At 53.3% G+C, this 23,268-nt stretch overlaps 1 protein-coding gene across 1 annotated transcript; it reads left to right on the forward strand.

Annotated features, from left to right (window-relative positions):
• Positions 1-94: 94 nt before the first annotated feature.
• Positions 95-23,199, forward strand: FAM222A (family with sequence similarity 222 member A). Its single transcript, XM_015878496.2, has 3 exons — positions 95-747; positions 11,613-11,738; positions 20,939-23,199. Exons 2-3 carry the CDS (start codon positions 11,651-11,653, stop codon positions 22,123-22,125), a joined length of 1,275 nt encoding a protein of 424 aa, XP_015733982.1. The 5' UTR covers positions 95-747; positions 11,613-11,650; the 3' UTR covers positions 22,126-23,199.
• Positions 23,200-23,268: the final 69 nt, after the last annotated feature.

Below are 23,268 nucleotides of genomic sequence, written 5' to 3' on the forward strand. Positions count from 1 at the left end.
CAGCTTCGAATTTTCCCGCGAAATAAAAAGCCACGTGTTCTCTAAGCCCCGCCCCCTGCCCGCAGGACGCGCGGCGGCGTCTCCATGTGAACGAGCCGGGTGTGTTGGGGGGGGGGCGGGGCTTTAACCCGAGCGGGGCGCTCAGTGTCGCCGCAGCCGCCGGGCGGGACGGACGGACAGACAGACAGACACAGACAGAGACAGACGGACGGAGGCGGCAGCAGCAGCAGCAGCTCCCCGGGGCCTCGCCCCGTATCGAGCCCGGCCCGGCCCCGCCGCCATGGAGCGCTGAGCCGGCACCCAGCGCTGCGCACAAAGGACGAGCCGCGATGCCATGGCCCCGCCGCACGCCGTGTGAACCACGGCGCTGCCCGTTTTCTTCCTATTTGGACCTTTAATTCGCTTATTTTTATTTTTTCCTTTTTTTTTCCCCCTCCGTTTTGGACCTTTACATCTTCGATTTCTTGACCCGTTCGGACCTCTGCTATATCCATTTTTTTTTTTTTTTTCTCTATTCGGACCGTATTTTCTCCTCATTCGGATCATTTTTCCCCATCTATATATAATTTTTCCCCATATTTGGACCTTATTCTTATTCATTTTTCGGACCTTCCCGTGGTTTTTTTAACACCCCCCCCCCCCCTTCCCCACACTGGCCGCTCACGGGGGGGGGCGGCCCTGGGGGGGCGGCCCGGAGCGCCCCGAACCGCAGCGACCGGAGGAGCCGGCCCGGATCGTTCTCTGACGGTAACGGGGGTTGCACGGCACGGTGGGGTCGGGATGGAGGTGGGGAGGGGGGTGGGGGGTACCCCGATGATGCGGGGTTGGAGCCGGGCCTGGGGTTCTTCCCCCCTTCCCGGAGTGTCCCGGAGCCGGGAGGTTGCGTTCGTTGTAGGGGAGCTTTGGGACGTTCACACGTGTATGTGTGTATATATATTAGGGTGTATAAGCTACTCGTGCTGATTTAGCGGTATTCACCGGCTGTGCGCCTCTCCGTGCCCCTGCAGCCGGGTTGTGCCGTGCGGGCGAGCAAAGCATCCCAGTGTTATCTCCAACCACTCCAGAACCTTTATCTTAGTGCAGGTGGGAGCTGCCTGCCCCCCTTTCCCAGCCAAACTTTCAGCATTGGGGTCTCCCCCTGCCGGTGTGGGGGTCGGTAACCCCAAATGCAGCCCCGCTCGGGGTCTGCTTGTGTCTTAGCGTGAAGCAGGGCGAGAGCGATGATCCCAAGGCTCTGTGCCCGTTTGTAGGTCAGCACGGGCTGCACCACGGGCCCCGCTGCAGCCGAGCACCGTGCGAGCGATCGAAGCGGCTCCGTGTGGGTATTGAGCCCGAGGATGGAGCGGGGAGAAACCCACTGTCCCTGTATTGGGGACCATTGGCCCGTCGTGGCTGAATAGGGACGAGCTGGAGTCGCTCAGGGCTGGATCTTAATTGCAGCCTTTGGATGAGTGTTGCTGGCTCCCGTGGTGGCGGCCGCGTCCCCGTGCTGTCCCCATTAGTACCGTCCCCATTAGTGCCGTCCCTATTAGTGCTGCCCGCTGTGCTCCGCGGTTCGGTTCTGCCTGCAGCAGGTGCCCGCAGCTTGGTTGGCAAAGCTGGGCGTCAAAGTCACAGCCTCGAGTGACCCGACCTTGGCACGACGTGCTGTGCCCGTACCCAGAGTCTGGACGGCACCAGGGTTGGGATCCTCACGGTGGGATCCTCGTGGTGTCCACGTTAAGGCCTCTCTCCGTGCCCCTTCCCACCACCGGGCTGCCCAGCTCAGATCCATGGGGCCGAACACCCTGAGCCCCCCCAGCTCTATGGGGTTGCCCATAGCGGGGGGTGGTCGCAGCTCCGGGACCCCCCTCCCTCCCCAGCCCCCTCTCACCCCCAGCCCCGCTCTTTGCGTGTCCGTCTGCATCGGGCTCATGCATGCATGCAAGAATAAGACGTTGCTTCTTTCTCTTCTTCTTCTTCTGCCTGCGCATTCCTCAAAAAGCTAATATTCATGAAAGGTAATTCAATCAAACCGCGATGCCTATCAGCTAATGCAGCAAAGCTGGCGCAGGGGTGAGAATGGGAGCCAGGAACACAAAAGCCCTGTTTTATTACCTCCTGCTTGCCTGAGAATTGCTTTTCTCCCTCGAGTGAGCCGGCTAAAGCTGGCTTTATTATGTTAACCTATTTGCGTGTCAAGAGCTATTGTGCCTCTCTTTATCTGTGTTTGTATTTGCTCGATGCAGGGAATAAAAGGACGAGGCGAAAATGGATGGCTGGTCAGTGCTTTGCACTCTGGGGGCACTGATTGGTTGCTAAGTGATTTGCATCCCCGGTAATCGCTTTTATCTCGGAAGGATGTCGTGTATAATTATAAGCCTACTGACATCTTTTGAAATCTGCCTAATGGGTGTTTTTAATTTACATGGGAAGCAGGGGCTATTTGTGTTGCTCTGATTACAGGTTGTGCCGAGCGTGAGGTTGGAAATAAAGGCATTTCCCTACATGTGGGGGAGCGTGGGGCTGGGGTTGGGGCCGGTCCTGGCCCAGGGATGGGCAGCAGTTCCATCCATCCATCCATCCATCCATCCATCCATCCATCCATCCAAGTTGGCTGTGCCTATGGTAAGAGCCCAGAGTTGAGCCCATGGGCCTGGTGCAGGCTGTGCTGTTGGCATCCATTCACCATTGGGGTTGGTGAACCCTGTGCTCCCCTCCTGGTCTGTAGTCCCAGGGAACCCCCAAGTGGCTGCTGTGCAGGGATGGGGTGTAAATGTTTAACTGGTGTCTGCGTGCAGCCAAGTGCTGCTGGATGGTGCCACGTCCCCCATGAGAGCTGCACCCGGTGTGTTCACACACTGCTAAAGGCTGCTGGGTTGGGTGTTAGGAATGGTTCCTCCTCCCATAGAGCAGTCAGGTGCTGGCACAGCTGCCCGGGGACGTGGTGGGCTCAGTGTCCCATGAGGTGTTCAGGGAACATGGAGATGTGGCACTAATAGATGTGGTCAGCGGGCAATGATGGAGATGGGTTGGGGATGCTTGAGGTCTTCTTTAGGTTGGGGACATGAAGGGTGGGGGACACAGAGCCTTCCCACGCCCAGACACTCCGGGTGGGAGGCGACTGGTGACTGCACTCCCAGCAGCCAGCCGTGGCGTGACGACAGCTCGGTAATTAATTTCTCCCGTTGGATGAGGTCAGGGCAATGCCTGGTGAGACGCGGGGAGCATCGCAGGGCTGGATGTCCTTTGTCCCCATCCTGGCGGGGACACGGGGTGGCTGGGGACAGCTTGATGAATGGGAGGGTGGCTGGGGACAGCGGGTGCTCTATGGGGGTATGGGACAGGGTGCTGGTGAGCACCCTGGGGTGCTTTGCCCCGCTACCACCCGCAGCCCCAGCCCTGAGCGTGGCACCAGCGCTGCTATTTATGGCTGCCTGTAAACAAACTCCCAATGAAAGAAAGTTAATGACCTGAGACTGACAAGAGCCTGCTGGGAATTTTTATAGCCCCTGGGACTCCTTTTTGCTGGAGAGAGAGAACAGAGCAGCGTTTTCACCCCAGACAGTGAGCACACCCCATGAGCTCACCGCAGGGCTGGGGTGAGGGGGGTCCCATCGTGGTGGTGGCACTGGGTGCCCTGCCCCTATGTGTAAAGCTGGGGCACTCTGCCCCTGATCCCGGAGAGGGGATGTTCCAGCCCTGCACCATCTGCCTTCTGCGGGTCATTTGGTTGTGCTGCAGGCTGGAGTGAGGGCTGGCTTCCCACCAGCAGTAACCAAACACGAATAAAACCATAATACCCTGCAGCGGAGAGATTGAGCTGCTGGGGATAAATATTCATACTGCTTCTGGAAGGGGGAGAGAACCCAAGTTTGGCTTTCCAAAGAGAAATTATGATGGGGCACGGGGCTGGCTCTGTGCTGAGCTCAGCACAGGGGTGTGCATTGCATTTGTGCTTTGGTTTCTCTCCCCCTATGCGGATGTGGCCATATGGGGACAAGCACACAGGGGATATCCCAGTGGACAGGCATGACCTGGTGATGAGCCCCCACTGCTCCTGGTGCTGCTATTCCTGCTGGGCTGTGGCTGCTATCACATCAGTGTGTTCAGCTTAAAAAGTGCCATCCTGCAAGCAGCTCGAGTTTCCCTTTGGGAAGGAAAAGCCAAAAAGCAGCAGTGAGCAGGAGCAGGCAAAGCCCTCCCCAGCCACGTGCTCTGACTCTCCCAGCACGGACTAGGGGGGAAGCAGTAGTTTTTCAGTAGCCCTAATGCTTGGGGATATGAGAGATTAAGGTTAGTGACCATTTTTTAACTCAATAAAGGGAAAGACAAGCTGGAGTCTGCAGTCCAGAGATATAATTAGTTCGCAGCAGTGGTGCTTTCTTGATTTAGCTTCAGAGAGCAGAACAAGACAAGGATGTTATACCCAATTAGCAATAACATACAGTCTGAGCCGCGCTAGGTGAGATAACAAGCCATTTTTATAGCTCTTCTTTACGGACTTTTTTGGGGGGGGGAAGGAAAGGAGGAGGGGCTCATGGTTTGATTTCTTGTCATTTGGGGACAATTGAGGGATGTGGGAATTCCCTGAGCCTGGCACCACGTTGGCCAGTGCAGGTGGTACAGCACAGAGCTGTGGCCATCCCCATGGGCTTAATGTGGGGATATAGGGCTGGGTAGAACCCAACCTGATGGATGGTGACACTGGGGGCTGCATCTCACCGTGCCCATTAATGACACACTAAGAGCAGCCCTACTTTGTCATGGCAGCCCTGGGTTTTACGAGAGAACGGCCAATAAAGCAAGGGCTGTGCACACACACTGGATATTTCCTATCTGCTAGTAGTGGGGTTTATGGGGTGTGAGACTACAGAGCTTCAGGACACAGGGCAGGGGACATTGCTGTCACCTGCATTGCACTGGAGGGCAGCTGGGTGCCTGTGCCCTATGGCACAGTGCTCACGTGGTTGATGGATGTCCATAATTTAGTGATGTATTTTTTTCCCCCTGTGCAAACCCAGCTGGGTTGGGGTTAGGAGGGTCCTGCATGTCATGGCCGTGCACTGAGCATCGCAAAGGGCATCCAATAAACCACCCAGCCCAGCAAAGAGACAGCGATGAAAACTTGGATGATGTTTAATTAGTCAGCTTTAATAACAGGCTCCGGGTTGGAGGTTCTTGGCACGTTGCAGCACCCCCTGCCCCAACCCAACCAGGTCAGGATGTGGGGCAGCCCCACAGCACACATCCCATAGGGACAGGGACAACCCTGCTCTGCTCCGCTCACGGCACAGCGATGATCATCATCAGCTCTCGTCGTAATCATTAAGACTATTAGAAAGAAACGTTCGCTTGAAGCTAATGTCAGACTTTCTGTTCTGCTTTGCAAACGCGCACAATTAATGCCAATCAGCTGCGGGAGGAAGCCAACTCGCAATCATGTCTGCTTCATCTCGGCTGTCAGCTGTTGCCATTCCGTGTTGTACATTTTCATACAATTGCTATAAACATAAAAGGGGGAAACTCCGCGTTCTTCGGAGGGCTCGCGTTATTGTTCTGTGTTCATTTTAATTACTTGGCATTCAGAGGCTCATCTGGCCTCGCCGAACAGGCAGGAGAAAGTAGGTCTTTGTAAAACAAATAGATAAATCTTGATAGATGCCTTATTTTCCTATTCAGCGCTTGCGTTGCATTATCTACGGCTAAAGAAGAGAAGGCTGTTTAATTTCTTGTTGACGGGAGCTGTTCTGCACCCCCCCATGAAGGCGCATGGGCAGAGCAAGGGAAGGGGGAAGGAAGAGCCAGCGTGACTTGACCGGATGGTGCTATAATCCTCGTTACAAAAGTACACATCAATTATAAGAATTCCTACAGTAATCTCAGAAATCTATCTTTTTTTTTTCTGCTGAACCAGCTCATTAAAGAGCTCCATTCATTTCCATCTCTCCGGGTGAGAAAAGGTTTAAATCCCCGCAGCTTTGTGTTACAAAATAGACTTAGTGGGACGGACTCTTTCTAGATATTAAAAAGAAGAAGTTGATTTGGTTGTTTTCCGTCCCCTCACCCCCTCTTTCCCATCCCAGCCTCGCGGCGCAGACGAAGCATAACTTAATTAGGCGAGGGCGGCGGGCGCAGGGGGCTGCGGAGCCCACGCCGTGAATGGCCTCCATCTGCTGGGCGCGGGGCGGCCTCAATGAGCCTTTGAAAGGAGCTGTGCCGGGGGTCTGTCCATGGCCACCCCACAACCTCAGCACAGAGCCCCATTGTGTGCGTGGGGACGCGGGGACGGCCGGGCCGGGGTCGTGCGGAGGGTGCGGGTTGGCGGGCGCGTTGCCGCCAGGGCTCTGTGCAAACACGTTAATTTGTTTTCTTTCTTGCCTTGCCTTTTCAGGGTAATTGGTTGCATTTGAAGCCTTTGTGAAAGCCTTTGATTATAGTAATTTCGGCGGCGCGATCTACCCTGAATTCCTTCGTTGGATTCTTTCACAGCTCCACCGCTCGGGGCTGCGGTTGTGACGCGCGCCTGCCCTGCGTGCGCTGCTGCCATGGGTGGCCCAGGGCTGTGGGTCCAGCTATACCCATCCCAGCAGTGATGGTTGTATGGGCTGGTTGTATGGGATGGATACGGACCTTGGCACTAGGGCAGATACTGGGCTTGATGGTCCTTGGGCTCAGGATTGGCACAGGTCTCGGCTGCTCTGGTTCCCTGTGTGGCTACCCATGTTCTATGGGGATGCTTTTGGTTTTCACAAGGCTTTGTGGCTTATTTGTTGCTGCGTCCTTGGCTGGAATGCTGTTGGACAGTGAGGTTTTGTTTCTAATGGGAAATGAAGGAAAGTTCTGCTTCATTGTTGGGTGCTGACGTTGCGTTCCTATCCCACGTCGCGGCTGTTCCTGTGCTCCTCCCCATCCCTGGCTGCACTGAGGCCACTCATTCCCTGCACCGACGGTGTGGGCGTCTCTCCTGAGCTGGCCAGAGCTAAGCCCTGCTAATCCAGCACATGCTGCCTGCAGGTGTCCTTGGCAGCTCCCTGCGGGTTGGAGACCTCCCGGGACCTGGCAGTGGGCAGATGGCTGTGATGGAGCTGGGGACATTGAACGGCACAGCCAAGGGTGATGTTGGTGGGAGTGTTCCCTGGGGCGTTGCATGGAGATTGGTTGGAAAAGGCTATGGAGCATCCCTGTGTGCTGAGCTGGGGTCCCTCCAAGCCACAAAGCCATGCATCCCATCCACCCTGGTGCCATCCCAACCCCACAGCCCCCATCAGGGCCACAGACAGCACAGGGGCCGCTCCGCTTTCCAGAATCATCATTAACCTGTTAGGGAGAGCTGTTCCCGCTCACGGCGAAAATAGATCTTTAATCTCTGCCCAAAATAGCTCATTTGATGAGAGGCCTCCTTAAAGCTGACACATAAATTTAACCAGGCCGCCCTAACCCTCCGCAAGGATGTCTGCAAATGCTCAGTAACACTCGAATTGTTGGGGTTGTTGGTTCTTTTTTTTAATTCCATTGTTACGTACGCATCTGATACCTTATTTCTTCCATCAGATCATTTGTAACAGTCAGGAGGCAATTTACTTCTGTCCTCTGATTCAATTTGCGCTTTGTGCTCCCGCAGCCATTCTGCTCGCGGGGTCATTGCAGCTTTTGTGGCCCTGCGTGCAAGCAGAAGGCTGTTGGGTGGGTTTTATGTTCTTCTTTTTTGCTGCCTGCCTGGGTCCCATTCCGCATCCTGCAAGGGCAGAGGATGCTCAGAGCTCCCTCCGTGCTGCTCCAACACTTGTGTGCTTGTTGCAGCTGGTGATGCTGGGGACAGGCAGTGCCAGCCTGGCTGTGCTGCTGTCCTGACCCAGCTGCTGCCTGGGGCTCCATTGGGATGGAGATGCATTGTTACAATCCCTATCCCCACATCCTTTTGGTCCCCGTGACCTTCAGTCCCCACCTCCTTGCTGTTCCCTTGGGTCGTTTGTGTATTGGAGGCTCTTAAAGAGGGGAGAGGGTGGGGAAATGGCAGCAAGATGTTTCCTATGTAAGGAAAGGCAGGTGCTGGGCATGCCATGGGTACAGGTGCTCATTGTGTTGAATGAACAACCTTGCTCTGAGCAGGCGCTGAGGCCACATGCCCAACCTCATGTCCCCATGCAGGGACCATCCTGTCCCATCCTGCCAGTGCCTCCCTAATGCATTCTCCCTCTTTGCCTTCAGTCCCCAATATTTATTGCAATGGAGCAGTTTGGAGGAGCACGAGGCCTCATACATGTGCCTGCTTGGTTTGGGTTTCTGGCTTTGAACCTGAGCTTGGGGAATGTGCTCCATTCACATCCATGTACCCCATTGCTCGTGCATTCCCACAGAGCACCGCACACCCTAACCCACAATAATCACTTTCAGCATCATTATCCACCACAAACCCAGGCTTCCAATTTTAATCAGAGGGAGCCGGTGTCGCTTTAAGATCTGCGGGTTTTAAAGATCACAAGAGGGGTTAGAGAAAATTACCCTTGACTCTTACATGCTAATGTAATCTCTAACCAGATCTGCAGCACCGCAGCTAAAATTGCTTTTTAGATTAACATTTAATTATTAACAGGGCCCCCTGAAAGGCCCGGGGCTGGAGCACGGAGGGGAACAGGGCGCACGGTTCAAGCTCAGCCCCACTGGAGACATTTGCTGTATGGAGGGGAAGGTTGTGGGCAGCCAGCAGCAGCGTGCCGTGCTTTATTGCAGCCCTGGGCAAGGTGTCATCAAACTTTCTTTTCTATTTTATCTCTGGCTCCCCGTGATTTACCGCAGGGTGACCTTTCCTGCATTCACTCCTTCCTGCACCGCGCTGTCGGGCGTCGCATGGTGTGTCCTCCTCCTGCCCTGTTCCCACTGCCAGACACCCCATGTGGCTCGATTGCAAGGTCATGTAGCATCCCTTTCTGCCTCCCTCCATCACCCCTAGATTCCCTTTGTGTGGTTTCTATGCCCTGTACCCAGCTGGGCTGTGTGCTGGGGTCGCGGTGCCCGCTCAGCTTCGTTAGCAGTGGGCAGGGATGCACGGCGGCAGCAGACATGGCCCTTTCTTTCCCTAACAAGGGGCCAGTTTCTGCAATCCCCTTTATTCATTGTTCTGCCGAGGAGAACGGCACAGACCCAATTCAGGCTGAGACTTTGAAAGTTCCCTTTCTTCCCCCCCCCCCTCCTACCCCCCCTCCTGTCACATTTTCTTTTATCTAAATCCTCGCCTATGAAAGCCTCTATCGACAGCTGCGCTGGCCTTATCTCGCTGGAGGGACCTTCGCGGGGCTCTCAGAGGAGATAAGACCGTCTTATCGGCCTCTGATGTCAGAGAAGGTGCCAAACCCTTCTGTCATTGGAGCTTTAGACACAGAGGGTTGAGGTTTTTTGTTTTTTTCTTTATTTTTTTTTATTAAAGTCACAAAGACCTTGGGTTTATAAATAGTCCGATGGAGCGATAGAGCTTGGAAATTAGCAGAGTGGGGGGCAGGGAGGGAGGTGGTGGGAATGGGGCTGGGATGGAGGGAGGAGGAGGAGGAGGACAATGGGGACGTGGTGTCCCCAACCCTTTGGGAGCAGGGCAATGATGTGCCCTGTGCTGGCACACCATGGTGACAGCACCTGCTGGGGCCTCACTGGCTCAGGGACAGCCTTGTCCTTGTCCCCATCCCAGCAGTGGAAGGAAGATGGAGAGGTTATGGGGTCCTTTACAGCAGCACCGTGGGGCTGTGGGGCCGGGCAGCTCCATCCTCACCCCATTGCCCTGCTGTGATTTGTGTGGCTGTAGGCTGGGCAGGGGCTGTGCGACTCGGGGCAGGGCATAAAACTGCTGAGTGTTGCCTTTCTTGCCATGAAAGAGCCAGAGCAGCTTGAACTAAATCAGATCCTGCTGATTGGAATTAGTTCAAATGCAGATGGAGCTAACTAAGCTGGCGGTAAGCATTTGAACGGCACAGCGTCCAATTCCCATCAGCTGATTCAAGGGCTTTTCTGGGCAGCATTAACAAAATGCCACCGAGCGGACAGATGCCCATTGTATGGGGGGCTGATGCTCTCAGCCCGGTGCCAGGCTCGGACCTGAGCCATCCATATGGGATGCAGGGATGAGGTGACTTTCTGGGGCAGCACAAGGGTTGAGGTGATGTCTGCTAATGGTGGCAGCCCATTGTGGGGGTCCCATGCATGGTCCTGTGGCCAAAGCCATCCACTGGGAGTGGGGGATGCAGCCTGGTCCCGGTGGGTCGACGCCAACTCCCAAGCAGTCAAGTGTGCTCAGGCTTTGAATAAGAAGCACTTCATTCTCTTTTCAAACTGTATAATTTCTGCCTGATTGTAATGGCATATTTTAAAATTACCAGAAATCGAAGCCAGAAAATGGATACGGCTGCTTTTACTGCGAGCTGCATTAACAAAGGATATGTAATGCGCGAAATAAAAACACCTCCCTGCCCCCCCCTCCTCCTTTTTTTAAGACAGTAATAGGAGAAAATTGGTTTTGAAACTGAATAAAAGTCCCTTTCAGAGGAAATCATTTCTTTCAGGGTACCTTTGCTGAAAGTAAAATAGTGAATAATGAAAGGTGGTTACATGATTGTCTTTCATTTAGAGAGCGCTAGGACAGATGGAATCTGGGAGAAATGCAAGATTGGAATAATTGCATGGTAACAAGGCGCTTGTTGTGAAATTAGTATCTTAAGAAAGTAGTGAAAAAGGCTTTTACTCATGAATACTTCATTATTAGGAGAAAACGGCACCATTTGGGTTCTCCAGGCACCTGCTCTGTGTGCGGTGGCTCTTCCTCGTCTTTTGCTCCTCACACCTTTGCTCTCACAGTCTCTGGTTCCTGAATTTTGCAGTTCTGGAGGCCGCTGTGGGGATGAGGATGAGGCAGAAGCTTGTGGTCCCAAGCCCATGTTGGTGGCTGGGTGTGAGCACAGACCTATGGCCTTTGGTCAGATTGGAGGTGGGCAGGAGTGGTTTGCTACCAGGTGGATGTGGGGGAGCGTTCCAAGGGGTGAGGATGGAGCTTGATGAGCAGCGCTTACCCCAAGCACCAGCTGGGGAAGAGAGGGGACCCTCTGTGACATCCATCCCTGACATCTCACATGGACCAGAAGCTGCAGCTCCAAGGATGGGTTTGCTACCTCTGCCCTCTGTGTGGTTCCTACAGGACGATGTGCCATGTGCAGGACGTGCAGTTCACACATCAGTGGTGGAGGTGCCTTTGGCCTGACCCCTGCAGATTTCCCAGCCGGATTTTGGCACACCGCAGGACCCAAGTGGGATTTTGATGCCTGCAGGCCAAATCCCTGCTGTGCATCCAATGGTTGCAGCTGTCCCCGGGAGCAGGAGGAGCTGTTCTGTTTCCTGCAGGAAGAGCAGAAAGCATCACGGGGGAGCACCAACCACCCACTGAGCCCTTCATATTTATTTTATAGAGCTTCATATTTATTTAAGGCTTCCATACTTATTTATTTATCTCCAAAAGAGCAAAGGCCCCTGCGCAGCGGGTGCGAGAGCTCCCAGCCTCCATGCATGCAGACTTTGCCCAGCAGTGGGTGTGGGTGAACGGCTGGACCCCCTCTCCCCCCCCCCCATTAACACTATCTCTCTTCTCTTGGCAGTGCACGGTGCGGCTGCGGCCGGCCAGGACTCACGGACCATGCTGGCGTGCCTGCAGCGAACCCAGAACCCACCTGGGCAGCACCTGGCCTGCCCCAACCCCAACAAGGCACTGGAGCCACGCAAGTGTAAGTGCCCGCGGCCATGGGGAGGGATTGTGTGCAGCATCATGGGGCTGATGGGGTGCTCTCAGGTCTGGGATGCTCCTACATCCATGATGCTCCAAGAGCTGAGATGCTTTGAGGACTGGGATGCTCTGAGATCTGGCATGCTTCAAAATCCAGGGTGCTCCCAAATGTGGGATGCTCTGAGATGTGGGTTTCTCCAAGATCTGGGATGCTTTCAGATGTGGGGTGCTCTGAGATCCAGGATGCTCCCAGTTATGGGATGCTCTCTTGTCCAGGATGCTCTGGAGCCAAGCTGGTGCCTCGCTCTCAGCATCCCCAGGGCATGCACGCGCCGCTTGCTGCTTTGATGCTCCTTGTCTTATTGGAAAAGACATTTATTTAACTGATAATTAAAAAGAGCAGGAGAAGCTGGGGCGGGGGGCTGGGGGAGGAAGAAGACAAGATAAGCAAATTAAATTGGGTCACTGGGGCTGATAAGTGGAACTTCAGAAAATCTCATGCAACCGCCTGCAAAGCACAGAGCAGACAATGTCCGGTACCTGCTCACAGCTCCCAGACCTCCAGCCCCCACTCCTTCCTTTCTTTCCATCCCTTCCCCCTGTAATTACTTTCCCAGTTTTGCTGCAGCTCGCCTTCCCAAGGAGCTGGCCTTTCAGATAAGCTGTAAACTAGTTACATTAAAATGGGTTCCAAAAGGTCACTCCAGTAAAGCACCTGTCTCTCCCAGCCTTTGTCTCTCAATCCAAACCATGATTAAATGTATATTTAATGAGCCTGCTTTAGGCAGGCGTGTTTGACCTCCCCGGCTGGGAAAGACGCATTAAGATTCTCAAGTGATGAATGTGTGTTTTAAAGAGGGGAGTGGATATTTTTCTGCTGGTCTCAGTTGGATTTTTAAACATTGCAGGCTGAAGACAAATCAGCTGCTAAAGCTCTGCTTGTTAGTGTGTGACAGCCCCTAGGCATTTGTTTAATGATCTGTATTTTCCTGGAGACATTTTCCCCTCTACCTGGGCATCCTGGCACTGCCGGTATGGGGTGGCACCAGCTTTGTCCAGGGGTACGTGTGGGAGTTGGGGCTGTTGGTTGTGGGGTGGATGGGACCAGTGACCCCAAACACTTTGAATCCAGGCACCTTTGGGGTTTTGGCTCTCCATGGCCTCAATGAAGCAGGCATGGCCCGTGTGCTCGTGCTGAATCTGTGCTGTTCAAGTCTCTTCCCTATTAGTGTCTGGAAGGAAAATGAATGTTGCTCTTGTAAAATTATTCCTAATCCGTCATGCCTGAGCAGCAGCACAGGGCTGGCGCGAGGGCTGCGGCTCCCGGCGCTCCTTGGTGCCATGTGCTAATGAGTGGAGCTGTGCCCTCAAGGCCAGGACCTGCAGTGCAGAGCCCAATGGGTTGCAATGGGGACCCCAAGAGTGCAGCACCAGGTGTTGTGTGTTGTGCCTGCTGTGATGCTGAGGTCAGGATGCACCCACCTGTGCCTATAGTGTGCACAGCGCATCCCAGGGGTGGATGAGGGCTGGGGACTGTAATGACACGTGTGGTATAACACCAAAAAGCACCACCCCATAGCCCGGTGTGGGGGATTCAGTGCTCCCTGGCATTTCCCATCCTGCTGAAATTGTGCCAAAACAGCATGATCTGGGGAGCTGGAGCCTGGACGTGGTGTCTCCATTCAGCAAAGCACCCTCAGCAGTGACAGCCACCCCATGTCCCAAGAGGGGTCCCCAGTCCCAGTGTCCCCAGACTGCATCCCTGGCATCAAGGGCAGCTTGCAGAGCTGCCACCACAACCAGATCCAAGCAGATGGGGAGTGCATGGGCACTGGGGGCCCCCACCCCTGGGGCAGAACCACACTGTGGGGTTCATTTCCCCCACCCCCAGCACAATGCATAGCCATGTTCCCCTAGCATGCTTGCCGCTGGCCAGGTCACCTTAATCAAAGTTTAGCTGACCGTATGTTTCCGCTCATTATGGGAAAATACAGCATGTCTCTCTCCTCTCTGCCTCCTGCTATTTCAAATTAAATTGCAGGTGACATTCAGGGCCACGCATCTGGTTTTGAATACAATTTTCCCTTCTTTATTTATGGCACCTGTGGTAAGCAGGGCAGGGAGGAGCTCGTCCCGCAGCGCCTGCCTGGCTATTGGGACAAGATAGCATTCTCTTAAAACGAGACACAATTTAGAAGTGCCTCTGATTACTTAATTTGCTCCTGAGTATCTCAGTAATTATCTTTATGGGTCTTATTTCTGTCCTCTGGCATTGTTTCTGTCGATATTAAATGAGTCTGGCTCTCGGCACATTGGCCGTCTGGCCCAGCACCACTGTGAAATCCTATTACCCTGCCGGTGCCACTGATTAATTTTTGTATTAATTTCACGTAGAAGGTGAGCGGATTCATTTTTCTGCCCGTGTTTGGAGCCCAAAGCACCAGAACCTTCATCCCTTGGTTGTTCCCTGTGCCCCAGTCCCAGCGTATGGTGCTCTGTGCTCCAGCACAGCCTCCTCCAAGCATCCCACTGCATCTGCTCTGGGTGTTGGCACCATGATGCTCACAGCAGCAGCCAGCTTTTGTGTTCTGGACATTGCCTTGGGATGGTGTCCCACTCCAGCAGGGAGCAGGAGGTTCAGAAGGAGCAGCATCCTTAGGAAAATATCACGTCCAATTAACTCCAGCAGGCTGCTCCCTTTTGCTTTTATTCCGTGTGCATTACAGGAATCCTGAGCTTTATTTAAATTATAAATCAAATAATACCACTCTGGGCTTGGCCAAACTCGTTGCTTTTCTCGCTCTCTGCAGCGATGGCTTATATTTAATTAAATGCTCCTTTCTGTGTGCCCACCTCTGGAGCTCACCGTGCTGCCGTCAGCTGGCCGGGCTGTGGGGGGCCATGAGGTGGGATCAATATTGAGCCAGGAGGGACGAGCAGCTCCTTGAACTCTTAAGCTTTAAGGACGTCGGCTCCCATTGCAGCAACTCTTGTTGCGTTGCCCATTGTAGAGCTGCCTGGGGGCTTACTGTGCTGCAGCCATGGGGCCATGGGAAGCGAGATGCCCCAGTGGACTGCAGGTCTGGCTGGGAGGGCAGCAGGCTGGTGCATGCTTTGCTACATCAAGAGGGCTGTGGAACATCCCCACCTGTTTTCTCGCACATCAAGAGCTTTGCTGAGCTGTGTTTTCTCCTTCCTCATCTGCTCCCTTTTTAGTTTTTGCAGATGCCTTTTAGAAAGATGAGATAACGAGTGCCATTTGTTTACCGAAGCCTATTGTGGAGCAAAAGGGAGTTGACACGCTCACATCAAATGCCACCTTATGCTGCAAACATCACTACTGTAGTGTCGGATGCTATAGGGGCAGCACTGCATATAGCAAGCTGTTTTTGGGGCATTCCAGATGTCCCTGCGCACTATGGGATGCACCCATGGCAGCTCACCTCTGAGTGATAAAACTCTTTAATTGCATATGGAATAAAACCGCCTTGAATGGCTTCTCATTACACAATTCTACTTACACCAAGGGCATTTTCATTAAAGTAGCTGCAGCTCAGCTCTGCTTTTGTACACACCCATAAAATATCATTTTAATTTCATGAGGGGTTACACATGAGTGAAATAAGATTAATTCTTTCATTTTCAGTTTCTGGAAGGGGTCGGTTAATGATGGTTCTGCGTATTTATATACGTGCCATAAAGAAAAGAGTTCAATTAACTGCCATGCCCAAAATGTGCTGTTGAGTTGCACTTTTCCCTGCCAGGAAATGCTGCAAAAACACTTTCGATCGGTCACGTGTGCTGGGGGAGATGGATGGGTGAGGGGACACAATCCAGGTGAGACCCCGTGGTTGTCAAGGATGGAGCTGAGCTTGAAGCTTTGTGTGCGTTCAGCCCCTGGTTACCCATCCCATGCTTGATTTTTATTTGCATTTAGACTTTTCCTCGTCACTCTTTCTCAGCTTATTGCAGGGTTTTTTGCTACCAGTGTCTTGTAGGAGCTTCAGAAGCTTTGCTGTGCACTGGGTTCCATTGGTCCAACCAGCCACTGGCATGAAAAGTCTGGGGTTTGAAACAGATCTAATGTTAAAATGCTTTCATTGTCATGCACCTGGCCCAAGTAACAGAGTGAGGGGCAAGGGTGAGCTGCAGGGCTGTGTGGGGTCCCTTCTGGTCCTATTGGTGGGGTGGCATCAGGGTGGCATTGTGTCAGCCATAGGATAGCATTGGGATGGCATCAAGATGACATCGGGTCAGCCAAAGGAGTGGTGTTGGATGGCATCAAGATGGCACTGGGTCAGCCATGGGGTGGCACTGGGATGGCATTGGATCAGCCAAGGAGTGGTGTTGAGTTGGCATCAAGATGACATTGGGGTAGCATTGGGATGGCATCAGGGCGGCGTGAGGGCAGCATCATGGTGTCGCAAGAGTGACATCAGGATGTAGGGTGGCCTTGAGACACCACTGGGACAGCATTGGGGTGGCACCAGGATGCCATTGGAGTTGAACTGGGGTGCCAGCATGGTGCTATTGGGGTGGAACAGGGGAGCTATCAGAGCAACACAGAGGTGACATTAGCGCGTCCCCAGAGCCAGCATCCCCACGCCTGCTGGCCACGGTGCCGCGGCAGCGCTCGGTGCTAATACCTCGGCGAGGAGACAAATAGAAAGTGACACATGTGTGTGTAGACTGGTATTTGTGGTGACGCTTTGACTGCAGATAATAAAGTGCTCGCCCTGAGGTGATCCAATTCAGCAAACGCCTCGGCAAAGCCGCGCGCTCCTTCAAGGGAGAGAATAAAGGGGAGGAAAAAAAGGCCCGTCTGAAATGACATGTCAGCCTAAAAAGGGAACGTGTTAATGGATGAATATCTCGGGATGGCAAAGCCCTGCTCTTCCCTTTGTGCTTTGTCATGAATTTTGTTGTCTTTGCACATTACAGCTCTTGCGCGGCTGCCGCTCGAGGTTTGCCACCTACGTTTATTCAGATGGATTTCTCCAGCTATTATTCCTGTAGTTGTTTTTAATTTAGGACCTTGAAGCCGGTGTGCATTTTTCTCTCACCGGGGCGGCTCTGCTGGGGGAGGTTTTGTGCCAGCTGCTTGCAGAGCAGGGCTGCGGGCTCCCAGTAATGGGGATCCTTTGACTGGGGGGCTCTTGCAGTTGGGGTGGTCCAGCAATTGAGGTGCTCCTGTTTAGTGGGACTTCTGCAAGCGGGGGGTCTCATGCATGGCAGAGCCCATTGTATCATACCCAAGGATGCCACAGGGCTGCCATGTGCCCCAAGCAGTGCTGGTGGGGGGCTGGGGACTGCACAGGTGCAGGTCCCCCCCTCTGCACCCCCCGCTGCATCCACCACACTGCGGTGGCCTCTGCACCACCCATCCTGGGGACATGATCACCATAGAAACCGCTGCACTTCAAAGGGTGGAAAACGGCAAAATCCGACAGGGAAGGAAGGAAGGCATGTAGCAGGGGCAGTGCCAGCACAGCACGGCCAGGGCAGCGTCCCCACGTGTCCCATGTGTCCCCCCAGTGCCAACATGGTGCCATTGGTATCCACGAAGCTTTGTCAACAGGAACTTGGGACCCCAGCATCGGGGCTTTGTGTGTTTGTCAACACTCCCAGCGCTGTGTTTGTTTTCTTCCAAACGTTGTGCAAATATTGAGGCTTTTAAAATCTGCTCGCAGATTTGCAGGGAGGGAAGTGGGACTGCTGGTCTATTTTAGGAGCTTTGAAGACACTGAGGCTTCCCCACTACGTGTGAGCAGAGCACCTTGTCCCAGAGCTGAGTGAGCTCTGGGCTCCTGCAGAATGGAATGCAAGAGTGGAGCCTCCCCGTGTCCCCACGGGGTGCATGGCAGTAGCTGGTGCTGGCTGCTGCCACCACGTCCCTGCCAAGCCCTTGTTCCCCTCCACATGCCCAGTTGTCCTGGTTGTCCTCTCTTCATCATGCTGGGAAATGCCTGGATGCAGCAGGTGCTGTGCTGACAATTGTGCAGCCCAAAAGCAGAACAAGGATGCTGCTTTGTTTGAGGATGTCCCATCACCGTGGCACAGCTCCTCCACTTTTTCTTGCCACTGGTGGCAAAGCGATCCCATGCCTTTTGTCAGACATTTTGCACAGGCTTTTCCCTCAGAGCACAACAGGGCTGAGGCTGCCCCAATCCATAAAAACAAGATTTATTTTGGATTGCCACGCTGTCAGGGCCCAGGTTTTAAATCTGTGTCTTGAACCGAATTTGGTGGCCAATTTGCTAAAGTAAAAAGTTGTTTAGCTGGAGGCGTAATCTTATAAGCCTATGCTGCCATTATAATGGCTTCTCATTTCTGCCTAGCTTTCCAATAATGCTTTGAGCAGAAGCTTGGAGTAATATAAAAAGCCATAGGATTATTACTGCGGGCGATGCATTTTCCATTTACAGTAATAAAATACCGAAGAAACAAAACAATTTAAAATTCCAATAAAATTCAAAACAAATCTTTGGCTGCTGAGCAGATTCAATTATTTAGCTGTTATTGAGTGCAGGCTGGAAAAATAGAGCAGGTCAGGGAGGGAGGGGGAACCTGAAGCTGCTGTGTGCTATCTTTATCTGGGGAGAAGGCGAGAGGAGGCAGGAGGTGGCCAGTGGCACCCAGTGGGAGAGGCAGTCACCAATGGGTGTTGCAAGGATGGGAATCATAGAACTGTGGGATCATAGAGGTTGGAAGAGACCTCCAAGATCATCAGGTCACCACTATGTCTGCTTGTAGAATGGTTAAGACTGAGAAAGACCTCCAAGACCTTCAAATCTAGCTATCAACCCATCCCCACCATGCCTGTGTTAAGACTGGAAAAGACCACCAAGTTCATCAAGTCCAACTGCCAGCCCATCGCCACCATGCCCACTAACCCATGTTGTGCAGCGCCGTCTCAATGTCGTCCTTTGAGTCATTGCTGCCTTCATCATCCACATCCTCCTCCTCCTCCCATGGCTGCGTGGATTTGCTGCTCACCAGTTCAACATGCCTGGTGCTCACCATGGGAAGCAAAGGGGGCTGCGCCACATGCCACCACCTTCATCATGACATCCCCAAGGGTTCAGCTTCAAGAAGAGGAGGGGGAAGAAAACTGCCAGCGGCCGGCTGAGCGTCGGGCGGGCTGTCTGTGCCTGACGGGTGACGGCGGTGCTTCAGGAGAGTTTGCATCTCTCAGTAATTACAGCCCGTTAGAAAGCAGTAATTACTCCGGAGAGGGGGAGCCGCTTACCAGCAGCGCGCACGAGCGCGCCAGGAGCCTCTTGGAAATTGGTAGCTCTGTAATTTTCCCAGTGGGGGTTTGGTGCGTCACCCTGATATGTGACAACACACTGAATTTGTGACTTGTCAAATCCAACCCAGCTGGTGCGAAGAAGGTGACAAAAGAGGCTCCTGGCTCTCCCTTGGATAGCTGGCAGCCGTGCATGGGGCCATCAGCGAGCAGCGGTGTGTGGGGCGATGCTGCTCCATCCATCCATCCATCCCATCCCCTTTTTTTTTTGTTTATAATTTTTAATTTAATTTCATTTTTTTGCTTCAAAAGGAGTATTCTCCCCCCTCCCTCCCTCTGTGGAATGGGTTCATTAGGGATTCTGCAAGTGTCACCAGCTAATTAGTGTCATGTTAATTGAGCATTCACGATGCTGCCACCTCCAAGGACAGCGGTGCCGGCGTGAAGGGGAATGCAGATGCGTGGTGCTCGTGGTGCTGCTGGGCAGGTGCCCCCAATCCCCACCGGGTCCCCACTCTGCTCTTATTGGGTGGGTCTACCCAGCGTGAGCAATGCCCATATTCCGCTGCTGGAAGCTGTAACATTAAATCCTGCTCAAAGACCCTGGTTTTAATTGGCTTAATATACTCGTTAATAACAGTGTCTATTTAAGACACCTGTAAAAATCCCATAACATTAACTTAATGGGAGAAATGGCTGCTGAACACTCTTGCATTCTGCCTTTTAAATTACTGGTACACCACATTAATGGAGAGGAAGGAAGTGGCCATCCGTGGCCTCACTCCCTGCATCCCTGTGGATGTTCCTGCTCCTCCAAGGGTGTTGTACACCAGGTCCCAGGGGTGCGAGTGCCCCAGCATCCCCCTAGGTGCTGTTTTTAATGTCAGACCTTGCTCTTGCAGGCACAAGGAAGGGTCCATGGGAGGGCTGGGGATCCTTGGTGGCACTTGGCATGGGGTGGGCTGAAGATGGCTGTTGGCTGCCTGTCCTGCTGGCAGCTTTTTGGAGCAATGGCAGTGCTTGAGCCCTCTCCACACTGGGAGATGTAGGGATGTTCTGGGGAACTGGACAGTGGATAAACCCATGGGACAAACCTTTGGGACCTGTCTCCTTTGCCTCCTTTTTAGTAGTGTCACCAATAACTCCATGGATGGAGGCAAATTCCTGGGAACCACGTGGGGGTCCCAACACGGTGCTGCATTAGGAAATGAAAGCCAACCTGGCTCCCCACTGCACACCATGTGCTGGCGTGGATGTGCACACGCATGTGCAGATTTTAAACACCTAATTTATTCCATCTATTAGATAGATTTTGTAGATTTAATCATTTTCACAGTTGGTGGCTCATTGGATACTCAAGATAAACTCCAAATGAAAGTATAATGGGTACGACAAATGAGTTTTCACACCAGAATGGCAGAAACTTGCTTGGGAAAGAGTTTGAAAGGAGCAAAAAAATATATACATATATAATAATTTTTTTTTTCCTGCGGTGGCTTTTGCTGACTACAGTAGGTTACCACAGTTAATTTCACCAGTTTTGTTCATCTGTAAAATTGCATAAAAGTGACATTTTTGTGCTCATTATAGGAACTGCTGATTTATGGATGGTAAATGCGATGCTTTTCCATTTTTGGTGAGGTTCTCGTAGCAGCGCAAAGCACCCATGAAATTGCTTGTATAATGTAGTTTAAATCCAATCTCGGAGAAAGATTCCCCCGTTGGGTAAAGTGACATTTCCATTCTCCACACCGGGTTTATTTTAGGCCACTTAGAAGTGACTTTCTAAGCGTGAGGGGGCAGGTTTGTGCCGTGACCTCGTTTCTGTTGGGTGGGTGATGCTGGAGAAGAAAAAGGAGGAGGAAATGGAGGAGGAGGAGGTGGAGGGGGGTGAGGCTGAAGAGTGCCCGCGGGTCTTGGAGTGGGATTGATGCTTTGCTTTGCTCCTGCAGGCGAGACGGCAGCACCCATGCATTCCCCACGCTACCCCAGCCCCGCTGAGCTGGACGCCTATGCACAGAAAGTGGCCAACAGCCCGCTGACCATCAAGATCTTCCCCACCAACATCAGGGTCCCACAGCACAAGCACCTTAACCGAACGGTCAATGGGTACGACACCACGGGGCAGCGCTACAGCCCCTACCCCGTGCATGCCGGCGGCTACCAGGGCCTCCTGGCCATCGTCAAAGCCTCCAGCAAAAGCGTGGTGAAGAATGCGGAGGGCAAGCGGACTAAGCTGTCGCCCGCGCAGGCTGGCGTCGCTCCCTACCCATCCTCAAGCACTTTAGCCCCAGGCCCCTCCTGTGCTGGCCCACTGAGCTACCACCAGAAGCAGCTGGAGGGCCCCGTGCCCCCCAACGTGACAGTGGCTGGCTCGGCGCTGCCGCTGGCAGGCCGTGGCCTGGCGCTGCCGCCCTCCAACCTGCCCTCCATCCAGAGCATCATCTACCAGCTCAACCAGCAGTGCCAGGCTCAGGCCACACAGCCTGCCTGCCCGGCACTGCCGGCCGCCCACCCCAGCCCGGCCAAGCACGGCGCCTTCCCCACCATGGCCTCAGCCTATGCCGTGCTGCCCGAGTGCCGCAAGGGAGCCGAGCTGCCGCTGGGCTCCACCCCAGCATTGGGGCCGAAAGCGGGGCTCTACCCTGACGGCGTGGACTACCTGCTGTGGCAGCAGAAGCAGCAGCAGCACCTACGGGTGTACAGCGGGGGCAGTGGGGCCCTCAGCAAGTCACCTGAAGCCTGTGCGGCCGCCTCACGACCCTACGGGCCAGCGGGGGAGAAGGTGAGCTCGTCACCATTGAACTGCATGCACGGCAACTTTGCGGTGGGGCAGTACTTTGTGCCACCGTGGAACAGCGTCCTGGTGACCCCCACCAGTGACTGTTACAACCCACCGCCTGAGCTGGGCCCTGTGCCGCGCGAGCTCGGCATGCCGCCGGCTGAGGGGCTGCCCAGCAAGGCGCTCTGCAACACCTCCATCCTCAGCAGCAGCCTCCAGTCGCTGGAGTATCTCATTAACGACATCCACCCGCCCTGCATCAAGGAGCAGATGTTGGGCAAGGGCTATGAGACCGTGTCTGTGCCAAGGCTCTTGGACCACCAGCACGCCCACATCCGCCTGCCTGTCTATAGATAAGGGGCAGCCGCTGCTCTTCCCAAAGCCAGGATGGCAGCCAGGCCCTCTGGCACCGTGAGGCCGTTGAGGGGTGATGGGGTTGGTTGGGGTCGGCTGCCAACACGGGTCCCGCAGGTACTGGCATGGAACCGGGCTCATCGAACCGCGTGTGCCCGCTGGAAGCCAAGGATGAAGGAATGCTTGTCTTATATAGCTCAGAAATCATTTTATTTCCACGAATGTGAACAGGGAATCGCTACGAGTTGCTGCTATCCAGGGAGAGGAGCTCCGCTCTGCGCACGGTGCGGGCCGCAGGCAGGGTCCCTCCGCGCTCACCTTTAGCTGAAGTCCGTAACTTGCACTGCTTTGATTAAAAGCTCGTAACTGGGGACAGCCTGGACGCTATTTAAGAAAAAAAAAAAAACACTTGAAAACTTGAACAGATTTTTCTTTTTTTTTGTTCTTTTTATTTTTTCAGTTGCCCACAACACGCATCTTGGGTGCTGGCCTATGAGGGGGGGATGAGCCCACGGCGCTGCGCCCACAGCGCAGATCTCCAAGAGTTTGGAGTTCTTTCTTTTTTCTTTGTTTTTGGGTTTGTTTTTCTTTTCTTCCCCCCCTTTTTCTAGTCCATTATCCTTTTGTTCCGTTCTAAAGGCAGGCAGTGTGTAGAACCACGTTGGGTTCTGTACCCAGCCCTCGCACCACAGTGGGATTGTGGCAGGCTTCTTCATTTCTTTCTTTCTTTTTCTTTTGAAGCAGCTCAGAAATGCTGGTTACCCCTCCGCTATTCACCCTATGTCATTATGTGCTTAATAGGTTTATTGGTTTAAAAATGGCTCTGCGTCACCCAATGTTTTTCTGATGAGGCAAGGAAACAAACACTACCCCGAGGAAACCCAAGGTGATTGTGCTCAGATAAGAGGTACTGTATCCCTGAAAGGCCTGTTCAAGCACTAAGTGCATTTACAAAATCTCTGAGAATGTTTTTTTTTATACTAAAATCGACCATTATATTCTACTGTGAGAAGTGCTGGCTGCACTTATATTGTTTTAAAAAGGAGAGAAAACAAATGAGAGAGAAAAAAAAAAAAAAGAAAAAAAAAAAAAGAAAAAAATCCACAAAACCTGCAAAGCTGTGTGTCCGGATGTTGTTTTTCCCAA

Source organism: Coturnix japonica, chromosome 15, assembly GCF_001577835.2.
Source record: "Coturnix japonica isolate 7356 chromosome 15, Coturnix japonica 2.1, whole genome shotgun sequence".
NCBI classification, from domain to species: Eukaryota; Metazoa; Chordata; class Aves; order Galliformes; family Phasianidae; genus Coturnix; species Coturnix japonica.

Coding starts and splice junctions, on each gene's coding strand:
- FAM222A (XM_015878496.2), top strand. CDS start 11,651: ATGCTGGCGTGCCTGCAGCGAACCCAGAACCCACCTGGGCAGCACCTG. Junction 11,739..20,938: donor GGCACTGGAGCCACGCAAGT/GTAAGTGCCCGC, acceptor TTGCTCCTGCAG/GCGAGACGGCAGCACCCATG.